The sequence below is a fragment of the Panthera leo genome, chromosome B4 (genome assembly GCF_018350215.1).
Source record: "Panthera leo isolate Ple1 chromosome B4, P.leo_Ple1_pat1.1, whole genome shotgun sequence".
In the NCBI taxonomy this organism is placed as follows: domain Eukaryota; kingdom Metazoa; phylum Chordata; class Mammalia; order Carnivora; family Felidae; genus Panthera; species Panthera leo.
Genome location: NC_056685.1, coordinates 13,473,207 through 13,488,928, shown reverse-complemented (window position 1 = coordinate 13,488,928; position 15,722 = coordinate 13,473,207). Strand labels below are relative to the sequence as shown.

Genomic DNA, 15,722 nt, shown 5'->3' with positions numbered 1-15,722 from the left:
AAATTTCAGTTGTAAGTGAATAAGGTTTGAGGATCTAATGTATAACATGGTGACTACAGTTGATAATAATCATACTACATAACTGAGATTTGCTAAGAAAGCAAACTTAAGTGTTTTCACCCCTGACTCAAAAAGGTAAAAATATGGTGTGAGATATGTGTTAATTAACTCCACAGTGGGAATCCTTTCACAGTGTATACATCTAACAAATCTCACACTGTTTGCTAGGAATATCTTACGATTGTTTTTGTCAGTCACACCTCAGCAGAGCTGAATAAAATTACTCCTTTATAAATAACTTTAATTTCCTTATTAGTTCATACATTTAACACTTATAACTCCAGAAGCATTCAGAATATTGAATAAATAGGTAGCCCCAAGAAGGGAAATCATCAATAACCACTTCTGACTTCGAAGTCTTTTTAGACAAAAGGATCCACTGATGAAAACCAGGTCTCTTTAACACTAGGTGTGAATTGATGAATAATACCATACTGATCTCCAGGTGAGGGCATGAGGAACATCAGCTGAATGATACCAAGAAAACAAGAAAAGCAGGGTTGCCTTGGCAAAGTTCCCTAAGACTTCCCTAAAAGTTTGGGAGATAAGTAAACATAAAAGTCTTCTCTAAAATGTTATGATCCCAGATAAACACTATGAGAATAAAAATGTAAAATATGCCCTTTCAAATTTCTCATAGTCAATTTCAAAAAGCCTTATTAATAAGCAATTAAGTGATGCTATGCAAAAAAAAAAAAAAAAAAAATCAAACTAGAAAATCTTGGCTTTTGGAATTTTCATTTAAAAAAGTAAAAAATATTACCCTATGACCCAGCAATTACACTACTAGGTATTTATTTATCCAAAGGATACAGGAAGGCTGTTTCGAAGGGGCACATGTACTCCAATGTTTATAGCACCACTATCAACAATAGCCAGAGTATGGAAAGAGCCCAAATGTCCACTGACCAATGAATGAATAAAGAAGATGTGGTATATATATACAATGGAGTATTACTCTGTGATCGAAAAGAATAGAATCTTGCCATTTGCAACAACATGGAGGGAACTAGAGTGTATTATGCTAAGGAAAATTAGTCAAAGAAAGACAAATATATGACTTCACTCATATGTGGAATTTAAGATACAAAACAGATGAACATAAGGGAAGGGAAACAAAAACAATATAAAAACAGGGAGGGAGACAAACCCATAAGAGACTCTTAAATACAGAGAAAAAAATGAGGGTGCCTGGAGGGGTTTTGGGTGGGGGGGGGCGATGGGCTAAATGGGAAAGGGGCATTAAGGAGGGTGTTATATATAAGTGATAGATCACTAAATTCTATTCCTGAAATCATTATTATACTATATGTTAACTAACTTGGATGTAAATTAATTTAAAAAATAATAAAAACAAAAAAGTAACAAATACTAACAATGTGTTACTATTAATGCTGATGGTAACCAGCAAGTTTTAATTTAAATAAATTCTTTAAATACGTAGTCTGCAGATTTCTTTTGTGACTTAAATTTTAGTACAAAATACATACATTCGGAACATAAATAACTTCTCTTACCAAAAGCTTTTCAAATATAACTTTCACAGTAATTTCATAAAACTGCTGTTAAGGAAAATCAAACTACCTTAACTACTTGGGTATTAAAAACATGAATTTAAACAACAAAGAAGAAAATAAAAAATATTACAGATTATTCTGAAAATATGAAAACAACAAAATCTGTCAAAGCCTGTGGAATAAAACCAAAGCTATTAAGTAGTAAAACTGTAGTTAACTTTTTTATTAGGGAAAAGAATAAATGAAAAAAATAAATTAGCATTCAGTACAGGAATTTAGGAAAATAATACAAGTGTCCTAAAAGGACTGGAAGAAATAAGGAAAAAATCAGAAATAAACCAATGAGAGAAGAGAAAAACATGACCTGAAAAAATCTAAAGAAGTTTTTCTGGGGATAGTAGTAACAGAAGTTTGAGCAAAAAACAAACAAACACACACACACACACACACACACACACACACACACACACACCAAATTATCTGTCAAATCTAGTAAAGGAAAAACAGAAAAACTCAAAAAGCAAAAAATAAAAAATAGAGAAACTGGCTGGTTTTAATTTCAAAAACTTCTGTATACTCTTAAATTTTAGTATCAAGGGGCGCCTGGGTGGTTCAGTTGGTTAAGCGTCCCACTCTTGGTTTTGACTCAGGTCATGATCTCATGATTTGTGAATTCAAGCCCTACATCAGGCTCTGCACTGACAACTCAGAGCCTGCTTGGGATTCTGACTGTCTGTCTCTCTCTCTTTCTGCTTCTCCCCTGCTCAATGTCTCTGTCAAAAATAAATAAACATTAAAAAAATAAATTTTAGTATCAAAAGATACATAAAAATAAAAAATTATAAGATTATACAAAGTCAGGGACACCTGGGTGGCTCAGTTGGTTGGGCGATCAACTTCGGCTCAGGTCATGATCTCGCAGTTCGTGGGTTCGAGCCCCGTGTCAGGCTCTGTGCTGACAGCTCAGAGCCTGGAGCCTGCTTCCGATTCTGTGTCTCCCCTCTCTCTGCCCCTCCCCTGCTCACGCTCTGTGTCTCTCTGTCTCTCAATAATAAATAAACGTTAAAAAAAAATAAAAATAAAAAGATTATACAAAGTCATATGTTAAAAACTTAAGAAATAAATCATCATGAAATAGGTCTATAAAACATGTAAATTAAAAATTGAAGCATCTGGGTGGCTCAATCAGTTACGCGTCCGGGTTAGGCTCAGGTCATGATCTCGCAGTTTGTGAGCTCGAGCCCCACATAGGGCTCAGTGCTGACAGGCTTGGAACCTGGAGCCTGCTTCAGATTCCCTGTCTCCCTCTCTCTGCCCCTCCCCTGCTCGTGATCTGTGTGTCTCTCTCTCAAAAATAAATAAAAATTAAACCCATTTTTCAATCTAGTAGAAAGATGAAAGAAAGACCATGAGGATTACAGGTTTCAAGAAAAATGGTGGGGAACGTATTTCCTTTTGAAGAATGGTATGGTACAGTCAACCTGCTATTCTATGTGGCCGTCAGGCAGCTTAACTGTGGTATATATAGAACTTAAAAGATATTCATATAGTTTATGTGTAGAAAGAATGGACTTTTTTCATACCATCTGTGAGAGAAATCTCAGCACTGGTGCATCAGGTATGATAGATCAAAGGTCATTCTAACTGACATATTCTACATAAACACTACCAATACTCCTGTTCCCTATAAAAGATTCAATTTGCTGGCTCCTAGAGAAATGAATACTTTGGACTACTCACTTTGCAAGGGACCTGACACACTTTCTTGTGTTGAACTTAATTTACAGATATGAAAATGACAACGTAAAATCATATTCCCCACATTATGTGGTTAAAGATTGATTCAATGATTCATTCATTTATTCAGTAGGCTTCATGCCCAGCACAGAGCCCAAGGTGGGGCTTGAGCTCATGACCCTGAGATCAAGATCTGAGCTGAGATCAAGAGTCGGATACTTGGGGCACCTGGATGGCTCAGTTGGTTAAGCGTCCAACTCTTGGTTTTGGCTCAGATCATGATTTCATGGTTCCTGAGTTTGAGCCCCACGCTGGGCTCTGCATTAACAGTGCAGGGCCTGCTTGGGATTCTCTTTCTCTCTCTCTCTCTCTTTAAAAAAAAAGTCAGATGCTTAACTGACTGAGCCATCCAGATGCCTCAAAGATTGATTTTAGAATTCTACATATATCTTTGGAATAGTTATACTAATTATATATTTAAAATCCACTGTACACAGGTTCTATCCTTGTTTAGAGAAACCTATTTTGTGAGTAGATATTTTTCATGATGAAAATGAAAAAAATTGAAATATTACTTCTGGTTAAAGGATCTAACGTTGAGTTCCATATCAAACATTAACTCAAAATGTAAGATCCGACACTGACATTGTGGAACAGAAGAAAAGGGGTTTCAGGTTCCAAATCTGGAGAAATTTGTTGTGAAAGAAGCAGCATTAATTATTAAATATTTCTATTTGTCAATTTGCTATGTTTTTCAAGCTGGAATTTAAAATGTAACCTTGTATTTTTATACTGAGTTCAGATTGATAATTTCTGGCAGCTGTCTTTTCCTATACCTGACAACGTGACTCACTTTCACTCCTGGCCCCTACAACTGCTTGAGCGTGTAACCTCTCCCACACAGTGCCTCAGGCTATGAATTAAAGGAAAGTAATATTAGCCTCTTTCCTGAAGAACACTGTAGGATTATATTACTTTGGCATAAAAGGGAGCTAAAGTGCTGGAAGTTTTGGCTTAGAAGGTATGTTGAGTAAATGAATCAGATGTATTGTGGTATTTTGTCATTCTAAGCAAGCACTTGAGCCAAAAGGATTAAACTTACAGATATTAAAGTGGCAACCTAAAGTCACATTCCTATACACCCGTATTGAGAGTCTCTTGGGAGTATTATTTATTTTTATTTTATTTTTTCATTTTTGAGAGAGAGAGAGAGAGAGAGAGATTGAGACAGAGCATGAACAGGGAGCAGCAGAGGAAGAGGGAGAGAAACTTAAGCAGGCTCCCTATGCAGGGCTTGAACTCACAAACTGTGAGATTATGACCTGAGCTGAAATCAGGGGTCAGACGCTTAACTGACTGAGTCACCCTGGTGCCACTCTCAGGAGTTTTGTTTTAAAAAAAAAATTTTTTTTACATTTATTTATTTTTGAGAAACAGAATGAGACAGTGTGAGCGGGGGAGGGGCAGAGAGAGAAGGAGACACAGAATCTGAGCAGGCTCCAGGCTCTGAGCAAGCACAGAGCCTGATGCAGGGCTCGAACCCACAAACTTTGAGATCATGACCTGAGCCGAAGTCAGACGCTCAACCAACTTGAGCCACCCAAGCGCCTGCTAACTTCACATAAAGTGAAAATAATAAACACATTATCACAGGAAAGTAAGTAATATATTAAAAGAAGAATTCTTCATAATCAGGTCTGTCCCAGGAATACAATGACAGATCCACATTAGAAAATTATCAGTAATATATAACTTTTTTTTTTTTTAATGTTTTATTTATTTTTGAGAGAGAGGGAGAGACAGAGCATGAACAGGGGAGGGTCAGAGAGAGGGAGACACAGAATCTGAAACAGGCTCCAGGCTCTGAGCTGTCAGCACAGAGCCCGACGCGGGGCTCGAACTCACGGACCGTGAGATCATGACCTGAGCCGAAGTCGGCCACTTAACCGACTGAGCCACCCAGGCACCCCATATATCATATAACTTTAAGACAAATGTAAAAGAAGCCATAAGATTGTTTTGCAGGTAACCAAAAATACATTTGTAAGGACTCACCACCTATTAAAACCCTTTTAAAAATAGGAAGAAAAATACTTAATATGAGAAAGAGAATCTATTTCAACCTAATTATCAATAATCACATTTTTTGTTAAAAAGACTAATAATAATATCCCTACTAAAAAGAACAAAAGAAGGACGTTCTGACCAAGGCAACCAAATTAAAAAAAAAAAAAAAAAAAAAGTGGGGGGGGGGCACCTGGGTGGCTCAGCCGGTTGGTTGAGTACTCTTTGATTTTGGCTCAGGTCATGATCCCAAGGTCATGGGATCAAGCCCCACATTGGGCTCTGCACTGAGTGTGGAACCTGCTTAAGATTCTCTCTCTCTCTCTCTCTCTCTCTCTCTCTACATCTGCCCCTTCCCTGCTTGCACACACTCTCATTCTCTCAAATTAATAAAAAAGAGTGAGGGATACATATTTGTGAGAGAAAAGTATTACCACTCCTGTACAGCCCTTTCCCAAAACTCTCAGCCTACCCCAGCTACCACCCATTTTCCCGCTGCCCTTATAGCAAAACTTCTCGAGAGTTCTCTGTACTTGACTGTCCGTGATCTTGCCTTCTATTCTATATTAAACTCACTCCAGTAACGTGCTTCTCTCCACAACTCCACTAAAACCACCTGTACCAGTCACTTGCACATTGTCAAGCCCAGTCAGTGGTCAATCCTCCGGCCTCACCTGCTGGACCTCCAGCAGCACAGGACAGTTGATGTTTTGCTCCCTTACCCAGTTTTACTTGTCTCTTGGGTCTCATGCTTCCTCACTGGCTAGTCCTAAGCCGCTACCATTAGGTCCCTTTTAGGCTTGTAAATGTCCAGAGCCCCTGGACCCTGTCCTGAGGTGTCTTCTCTGTTGGGGCTCTATCTCATAGGTCATTTCATCCAGTCATGGCTCTAAGTGCACACGGACACTGATAAGTATGTCTCCAGCTCAGAACTCTCTCTTAAACTCCAGATTCGTATGTCCAGCCACACTGCACTCTTTACGTTGAAGCCAGAGGCATCCAAACTGTGATGTGATCCTGGTCTCTATCTCCCTTACCACTCGGTTCACTCAGTTCCACCTGCTACCCTCACTGCTGCTCCTCAAACACAAGCTTGCTCTCGCCTTGCTGTTCCCTCTGCTTGTAAAACTGGCAGATATGCACACAACCGGTTTCTCCACTTCATTCAGGTCTCTCATCAAAAGCCACCTCTTTAGGGGGTCCTGGGTGGCTCAGTCGGTTAAACGTCCAACTTTGGCTCAGGTCATGATCTCACGGCTTGTGAGATCGAGCCCTGTGTCAGGCTCTGTGCTGACAGCTCAGAGCCTGGAGCCTGCTTCAGATTCTGTGTCTCCCTCCCTCTCTCCCCCTTTCCCGCTCACTCGTGTGTGCTGGCTCTCTCTCTCTCTCTCAAAACTAAATAAACATTAAAAATTTTTTAAAAAGTCACCTCCTTAGATGGAGCTCTTATCTGAAAAATCACCCTTTGCCAACAGCTATGCCTTTATCCTGCTTTATTTTTCTTCACAGCAGTTATCCCAACTGGGCACTTTTTTCTTTAAAAAAAAAAAACTTTTTTTTTAACCTTTATTCATGTTTGAGAGACAGAGCACAAGTGGAGCAGGGGCAGAGAGAGAGGGAGGTACAGAATCTGAAGCAGACTCCAGGCTCTGAGCTGTCAGTACAAAGCCCGACACAGGGCTCAAACCCATGAACTGTGAGATCATGACATAAACTGAAGTTAGACACTCAACTGACTGAGCCACCCAGGCGCCCCGGGGCATTATTTTCTTTATATGTTCCTTTACGTATTACCAGAATATCCCTACTAGCATGTTTAGTTCTACTTCGGCAAAGACTTTGTTACATTTACTGCTGTATCTTAAGAGCCTAAAACCTGCTTGCCCAGAATAGGTGTGCTCAATAATTAGTTGGAGATTAATTAGAAAATTGAATTTAAATGTATGCCGAGGAAATTTAGAAGACGCTGTGAAAACAGAAATACCAAGAGTTCATGACATGGCAAAATATAAGATAAATAAGGAAAATCCAATTAAGTATTCTGTTTATAGCAAAAACAAATTAGAAAATAAAAATATAGAAGACCTCTCATACACAATAGCCATAAATTCCACAGCACACATAGTGATAACTTAATGTAAATATTGAGAAATGTACAATTTAAGAAGATCTGAACAGAGGAAGAGATCAACTTAATGGTTAGGAAAACAAAATACCATGAAGTTACACCACCATCCCAAATTATTTTAAAGACTTAATGAAACTAACAAAATCACAGTGGGATTTTACATAAGAAGCTAAAATATAACTCTAAAGCTCTCTCAAGAAAGTGTGAATAAATGGAGTTTTGAAAAATTGCAATATTAATAATGAATGTTTATACCTACTCAGAAAGTAAATTGTTTTTTGGTGAGCAATTTGGTAACGAATACTAAAAGTTTTAAAATTTGGGATTTATTCCTAACTTTTATTCTGCAGGAGTTAAGGATGCTCACAGAGCCACAAAGAGCGCTGTTTATAAAACCAAAGCAACCTACGTAGCCAAAAAAAACCAATTGGTTTTATATATTAAGGTATGTCAATACCAAAAAATACTATGTAGCTATTAAAGTTGCAGCTGTAGAATGTGGGAGCTTGGTTAAAATGGAAGGATTAACTACATCAAAATACTCTTCCATAAGCCCACAAAACCGACCACAAAGAAATCGAAGATATAAGTGTATAATGGCAAAATAAATGAGAGCGAGATCTTGAGTTTGGGATTTCAACAAGTTCTGGAAGCTGGAAAAAAGAGGTAACTGTCTTAGACTAGATGAAGTTTGAGAAAACCAGAGAAAGCAAGACGGTTTGACTCTCAGAATCCCTAAGTGGCTTGGGACTTGGGAACAGCGAGCACCACGGAAAGTGAGGGGGAAGCACAGGTGTGAAAGCAGGAGGACCCGTAGGGAGGACACACACGCAGTGAGTCCCCAAGCCCCTCCCCTAAGCCAGAAGGGGGCCACCGGCACCTCCTCCCACACTCAGAGAAGGGGCCCTGGACCAGGTATGGGTCCGGCCGGGCAGGAGGGGACACCGAAACAGGGTCAGTAAGGGGAAATGTCCACAGTAAAGGACAGGCCAGAAACCAGGCACGTCCTGCTCAAGTAAGAGATCAGAAGAGTGCTCTGACAGAAACAAATTCTGCTGGGAAGAGACCTGCAGACAGGAGGATGAGAAAGGCGATGGGCGCAAAGAGGAGTGAAGAAAGAGCTCAGGTCACAGAGGCAGACTGCCTGAGCTCCAGCCCCGGTTTCACGGTGGCTCCACCACTTACGTGCTTAACCTCTTGGGAAACCATGGTTTCCTCATCTGAACACAGAGACGATGATGCCTACCTCATGGTGCTGCTGTGAGCATTCACTGTTTTAAGGCTTGTAAAAGTCCAGTCAATCCCTCCTCCCTCTCCATAGGAGGATTTTCCCTCCACACCCACTGCCACTGCCCTGACGCTGCAGCCCTCTCCGCAGCTGGGGTACGTGTCCCGGCCCCGCTGTCAGGCCTGGCCATGTGTCTAGCTGTGGCCAACGGAATGGGAGTCCACTGAAGTGCACTGTATCTGAGCAGAAGCTTTTTAAAAGCCGTGCGTGTTCTCGCAAGCTCTCTCCTTTCCCCTCTGCCATGAGAAATGCCCGTCCCAGATAGCCGCTCCTTCAGCCCGGGGTCACGGAATGAGAAGCCCGTTTTAGAAAACAGCTGTAGCAACAGACCTACGGTCACCTTTAGCTGCCCACCTGCAGCTGGGGGTTGTTTGTTACTGTAAGGTCAACAAACTAGAGACAACTCCGTTTTGAAGTTCTCGAAACTTATATTTTAGAAATATCTGGTGAGTGAATCTTTAACAGCATTCTTTATCCAAGCAATGTATTTGATCTGAATTCAGGCATTTGAGAACTGTACCATTTGTGATATCGTGATATCTAAATGTCAGGGCTCTATGACCAGTTAATGAAGGGAGAGAACTTAGGTTAACCGATCACTTATTATGGTACACACGATATTTCACTTAACCCTCACAACAACCCTAAAGAAGACTGTAGTATATTACTACATAATACTGTATATTACGGTTAATATTCTGATTATGTAAAGCATTTGTATAAATACATTTTTTAAAAACTGCAAAGATTTAAATAAATACGCAAAGAAAATGAAGTATTTAGGCAGAAGGAAACACAAAATTAAACATTTAAGAGAAAATCCTCTGGTATCAATAAAATATTCAGACTATCTTTCTTCAACAATTCTTTCTTTAAATGGTAAGACTCAGAGTCAGGGAGGGAAAATGCCTGTCTTTAGGTACTGCTGATAATGAGTATTAGTTAATGCAACTTTTTCTTTTTAAATTTAAATCCAAGTTAGTTACATATGAGGCAACTCTGTTAGAAAGTAACTGAAGGTAAAGGTAGTCTTACACTATTTATACTCTTCAACCCAATAATTTTACATTGGGAATCCACCCCAAATATGGTAAAAGCCGATGTTCAAAGGTGGGCACCACTTTTGGGTGATGAGGGGGAGACCCAACCTAGTGTCCACAATAGATCAATGAAATAATCTATGGTGCCTTTCCCTTCCTAGCATATTAAGAATCTATTTAAAATTGTGTTATGAATATTCTACAGTAATATGGGGAAAGGAATTGGTTATAATATTATATAAAGAAAATAAAATTCAAAATCGTACAGATTGGATTAGTTAGAAATGTTCCAAGATACAACAGTGGTTGCCTTTTGGTATTTCCTGCATTTTTTTTTATGAGTATTTTTTTAAAGGAGTAGAAACAATCTTGGGGGAAAAGGAAATATTAACAATTTGAATACTTTTGAAAGTCTCAAAATGCTTTCTTATGCGAGCAGAGAAAAGCGGTCTGGTGTACTGTTAACAGCAAACTTGGGAACTATGCGGTGTAAAATCCTGGTTCAACCGCTAACTACGTGATTGCCCAGAAGTTACTCGTCATTCTGTACCTCGGTGCGTTCACTGAAAAAATGGGGATAAATACAAGCACCTGCCTCATAGTGTTGTTGGTGAGGATTCAATGAGTTAACCCATGTAAAATACTTAGAAACAGTGCTTGGCACATAGAAAACATGCAAACACCTGTCAGCTTTTGCTTACATATTAAAAAATATTCTGCAGGGGTGCCTGGTGACTCGGTCAGTTAAGTATCTGACTTCAGCTTGGGTCATGATCTCACAGTTCGTAGGGTCAAGCCCACATCCGGCTCTCTGCTCTCAGCATTGAGCCTGCTTCGGATCCTCTGTGTCCCTCGCTATCTGCCCCAACCCCACTCTCAAAAATAAATAAACATTGAAAAAAATATATACATATTGGAAAGGAACTATTCTTTTTTTGCTAGGAAACTGGTAAATATTTACCACTGGAGCCAATAATAAAAAATTCCGTTTTCCTTGCTCATTAACACAAGCTCAGAAAATATTTAAATTAACAAAAATATTATCTTAGTACCAAGGGGCCATTTCCTAAATCCCAAGTCTGAAACTACTCCTAAAATAAATAAGAAAAATATAAAAGTATTACCTTATTGATATCATCTGCTGTAAATCCACTTTGTTCTAAGAGTTCTCTGATTGCTTCTATACATTTATTAAAAAGTGGAGAACAGAGAAGTTCAAATCTTGCTCTGTAAACATACACACACACACACACAGAGGAAAAAGCAAGGAGAAAGGCTTAATACAATGAAACAAGTTTTCTTGTGAAGGGTAATGCCAAAGCCTAATGTGATGTTTTAAGAACAAGTTTGTAGGGGCACTTGGGTGGCTCAGTCGGCTGAGCCTCTGACTCTTGATTTCGGCTCAGGTCATGATCTCATGGTTTGTGGGTTCGAGCTCTACATCAGCGCAGAGCCTGCTTGGGATTCTCTCTCTCCCTCTCTCTGCCTCTCCCCACCCCCTCGCACCCATACATTCTCTCCCTCGCTCAAAATAAATAAATAAACTTAAAAAAAAAAAAAGAACAGGTTTGTGAACAGAACAAGATATTTAACACCTAGCAGTGAACTCCACAGGGAGAAAACATCTGAATTATTCATCTACAAATGTATGAAGGCATTCAATGTCAAATTCAGTTGGAAGATTCTTACCCATGGCTTACTTGTAAGCTTTCAAAAAAAACCTAAAAATAAATAAATACTCAGTGTATGGCATTCCCAACAAAGCCAGATTCAAACCAAACCATCATTTACAAGCTTTTGCTATTTTTGTATGTTAAAAGTTTAAAAGATTATTTCTCATTATTATTATTATTTTTTTTTTATAATCTGAGACTATGCTGTACATAAACTTAGTTCTCTTGCTCTGAGAAGCTCGAATGCTAGCATATAATTTTAAGAAAGATCTATGTTTGGGGCGCCTGGGTGGCTCAATTGGTTAAGCGTCTGACTTCAGCTCAGGTCATGATCTTGTGGTCCACGAGTTTGAGCCCTGCATCGGTCTCTGTACTGACAGCTCAGAGCCTGGAGCCTGCTTTGGATTCTGTGTCTCCTTCACTCTCTGTCCCTCCCCTCACTAGTACTCTGTCTCTGTCTCTCAAAAATAAATAAAAACATTTAAAAAAATTTTTAAAAATCTATGTTTATGAAAAATGCATTCCCTAATTTCATACTAAACTTAAATGCAGATGACTGATTTTTATTTTTTGTGCTACCTGTAGATACTGAAATATACTTTACCATTGAAATCTTTGTGATAAAGGCAAAATTTCTTTAATGAAACATTATAAATTCTATTTCATTCCTAATAGATAAGCAGTAATAAACACACACTGAGAACTTGGACAAACTCAGTACTAAGTTAGAAATTCTAGAAACAGAAAAAATACACAACATTCTGCCCACAAAGAGATTTCTGTTCAATTTAATACCTTTCTATCTTTGGGGCTATAGTTTGAAATCTCTCTTAAAAGAGCTAGTGCAGTGCTAATAGAACTTTCTATGAGCCACCAGCCATGTCAGGCTATTGAACACTTGAACTGTGGCTAGTGCTACTGAGGACCTGAATTTTTACTGCTCTTCCTTTTCCCCCTGTTATTTATTTCTAATTAATTAAAATTTAAATAGCCACTGGCTACTGGTTATAGTGCTGGGCACACAGATCTAGAATCTTCAGGAAAGCCCAGGGAGGGTGAAGAAGCTAAACTCTAAGGGCCAGATGAGGAGTAAATTTAACCAAATACAGTCAGTAGAATCCTAAAAATAATACTGTAATTCTGGAAATTTTCACTATGTTTCCAAGTTACCTATTAGGTTGTTGAGAGGTCTGAATAGTGAACCATTGGTAGGTATTATTACTGTTAGTAACATGCCAGGCAAAATGATAGGGCAATGTGCTCTCTTTGGACTCTCTCCGGGTAAAGGCATAGTCACTTGAAACCAATATTTTGGGTTCTGTAAAAGATAAGGGAATTTAAAACAATTTTATGTACATTAAACCTGTGTTCACTAAATATCATGAACACCATCGAAACTTAAAAAGGTTGCCAATGGATGACCAGAGCCAACAAAACCAAGACAGACAAGAATCTTCACTAGAGTATGACAGTGACAGTATGGACGTCGGGAGTCAAACTAGCTGGGTTTGAACGCCCAGTCCGTAGCTAACACTACACATTCTTACTCTGGAGCCCTGGGCAAGAATGAGACATCTGTTTCAGCTTCCTCATGTGTGAAGTACGGAAAAGACCACTACTTACTTCACGGGCTGTTATCGGGATTTGAGGAGTTAACACGTACTACTACTTAGACTCCTGCTACACTGTGTTCACTGGTAAGTTAAATACCATTGAAACATGTGCAAGCCCCACATCAAATTTAAGCAGCAATTTAAGCCTTTCTTTCAAAGACCTAGGATGCTTTTTCACACACTACTCTTTGTAGCTGTAAATAACAGCGCAAGCAATCACAACTGATGTCATTACTTTGGGAACGTTGGGAAGGGTTATTTAGTCTGACAGGAACTACACCTCACAAGTAAACACGGGAGAGCTCTCCTTCTACTGATGGCTAATAAATCTCAAAAGGACGAACAAAAAAACCCAAGGTGAGAAAATTACACCTAAATATAAATGTATTTGGAATTTTGTTCTTGTTGTTATTTTAATTCTCCATTTTATTTTCTCAGTATTAACCCTAATAATTCTCAGAAACCCTCATATAAATTAACAGCAGGGTGCAGCCCAGTGGTTATTAAGGCTTCTTCACAGCATTTTATTACAACTAACTTTTGTTCCCAAGCAACTGATTCAGGGCCCATTTTTCAGCCTAGCCCCGCTGCGGATTCTTTTACAGAACCTGAAAATGACTGTATAACATAACCGCGGCCAACACCACAGCTGACGGAGTTCTGAGGCCAGACAACCACCACTCTGCTCCACGGGGTTCAGGCCCTGTGCCTCCCCGGGACAGCCGTGCTGCTATGTGGGGACGGCATACTTGCGATGCACTTCACCAGTTGGCTTAGAAACCGTGGGAGATTTCATCACATATTTTTACTCCAGGGGGAGGCATAAAGTCATGTAGAGACGTTATTAATAATTTTATACCTCAGTATCTTACGTTTGCTTGATCCATTATTTTAACTTAGAAAAGAAAAACCTAAATATGGTAAAGAAACTATTGTTCTTCATCTTTCATTGTAGGGAGTCAACAGAGTACATGTAAATTTCATGAATCAGGGTGAAAATCTCTCATTTAGAAATACGGAGACAACTCTAAGGAACCAAAAACAGTAAGTTAAAAATGGCTGCCTCTGAATCACATAAAGAAATAAAATATTGGTATGTACTGCAACATAAACGATCCTTAAAAACATGCTAAGTGATGGAAACCAAACATGGAAGGTCATATACCATATGATTTCCTTTATGTGAAATGTCCAGTGTAGACAAAAACATAAAGAAAGTACATAGGTGGTTGCCAGAGGTTGAGAGTGGTGGGAACAGGAAGTGACTGCTAATGGGTATAGAATTTCTTTTGGGAACGAAAATGTTCTAGAAGCAGAACCAGAAACAGATACTGGTTGGTAATAGTTTCATAAGTCTGTGAATATACAAAAGTCCACAGAACTATACACTTTTATGGTATTTGAATATTTTAATAAAGTCATTAAAACAATTTGTTTTTCTTAAATGGGTGCCTCTAATGAAGAGGCTGGGCAGGAGAAAAGTGAGATGACACCAGTCCAGTATCATCAACTCTGCTATCCTATTTCCTACCACCTTTTCCATATCATCTCTGCTGTCATATCCCTCTCAGGACCCATCCTCACGCCCTTACAGTCTCAAAGTTCCCCTGCATCGACTCTCTTACACCTCCAAGGTCTTGCTCCCGGGCCCTGGTCACACTGACACCTGAAATGCTAGCCTGCTTCCCATGGCCCCCTTCCCCCCACACTCCTGCCAGAGACACCCTTCCAACCACATTTTAGACAATGGCGCCTCCTGCTCCCTGCACTTAGGAAGCTCTTTATTACCACCAGGATGGGGCCCTGGCTCCGCAGCAGGCATTCAGGGCCTGGCCGGGTTCATCCTGGCCTCTCCATCCTGAACTCTAATTAGGGTCAGCCTTCACCCAGATGCCGGTCGTGCAGCGCCCCCACCTCCACCCAACACACACAGACGGTGCCACAAAAGGTCAGACCCCTGCTTACAGACCGGTGCAGCCCCCTCACCTCTTGGAGCAAGTGCGTCATCTCTCCCGGACAGTGTCCCTCCCCAGAGCGGAAGGACTCCAGCTGCTCTGTGCCCCAGGGACTCTATGCAGACTGTCTCCCACTTCTCCAGGACTAAATTGGGCTCAGCTCCCCCAAGGCTTGGAGCCTCCCTAAGCATCTCAGGCCCGTGTCCTGAACCACAGGCGAAGCACCCGCAGGCCATGAGGCCTCAGTAGCTGATGGAACCACCTTGGAAAGGGGACTGAGAATTCCTCGGGACCAGGGCTTGAACTTGTCCACATTCCCTGCCCAGCAAGCACAGAGCTCACAGGACAGCATCAACCTGAACCAGGCACTGAATACATGAGGTAAGGTGGGAGGAGGAAGGGGGGGTGCTGCCGGCCAAAGGGGCTGCCCCTCTTCCACCTAAACAACACATGGCATCACCGGGGCTCAGTACTGCGATCAGGCTGGTCGATAATGTGGTTCCAAGTCATAGAAAACTGTCTGAATTCTCCTTGTCTGTGCCCTGAAAGCCTTAAATTTCTGGCCGATTCTTTCTTTACGCGAAGTCTAGCTGCTATAAACTGAGGAACACAAAGCTAGCATGGCAGGAGACAACCTGGTCACCCCA

General features: G+C 40.2%; 1 protein-coding gene across 1 annotated transcript in view; it reads right to left on the bottom strand.

Moving 5' to 3' along the window:
• Positions 1-15,722, bottom strand: part of HSPA14 (heat shock protein family A (Hsp70) member 14) — a 41,554-nt gene that overhangs the window by 9,876 nt on the left and 15,956 nt on the right. Inside the window, exon 10 of the mRNA XM_042944961.1 lies at positions 10,959-11,061. Within this exon, the coding sequence (XP_042800895.1) occupies positions 10,959-11,061 (103 nt within the window). The remainder of the gene's footprint in view (positions 1-10,958; positions 11,062-15,722) is intronic.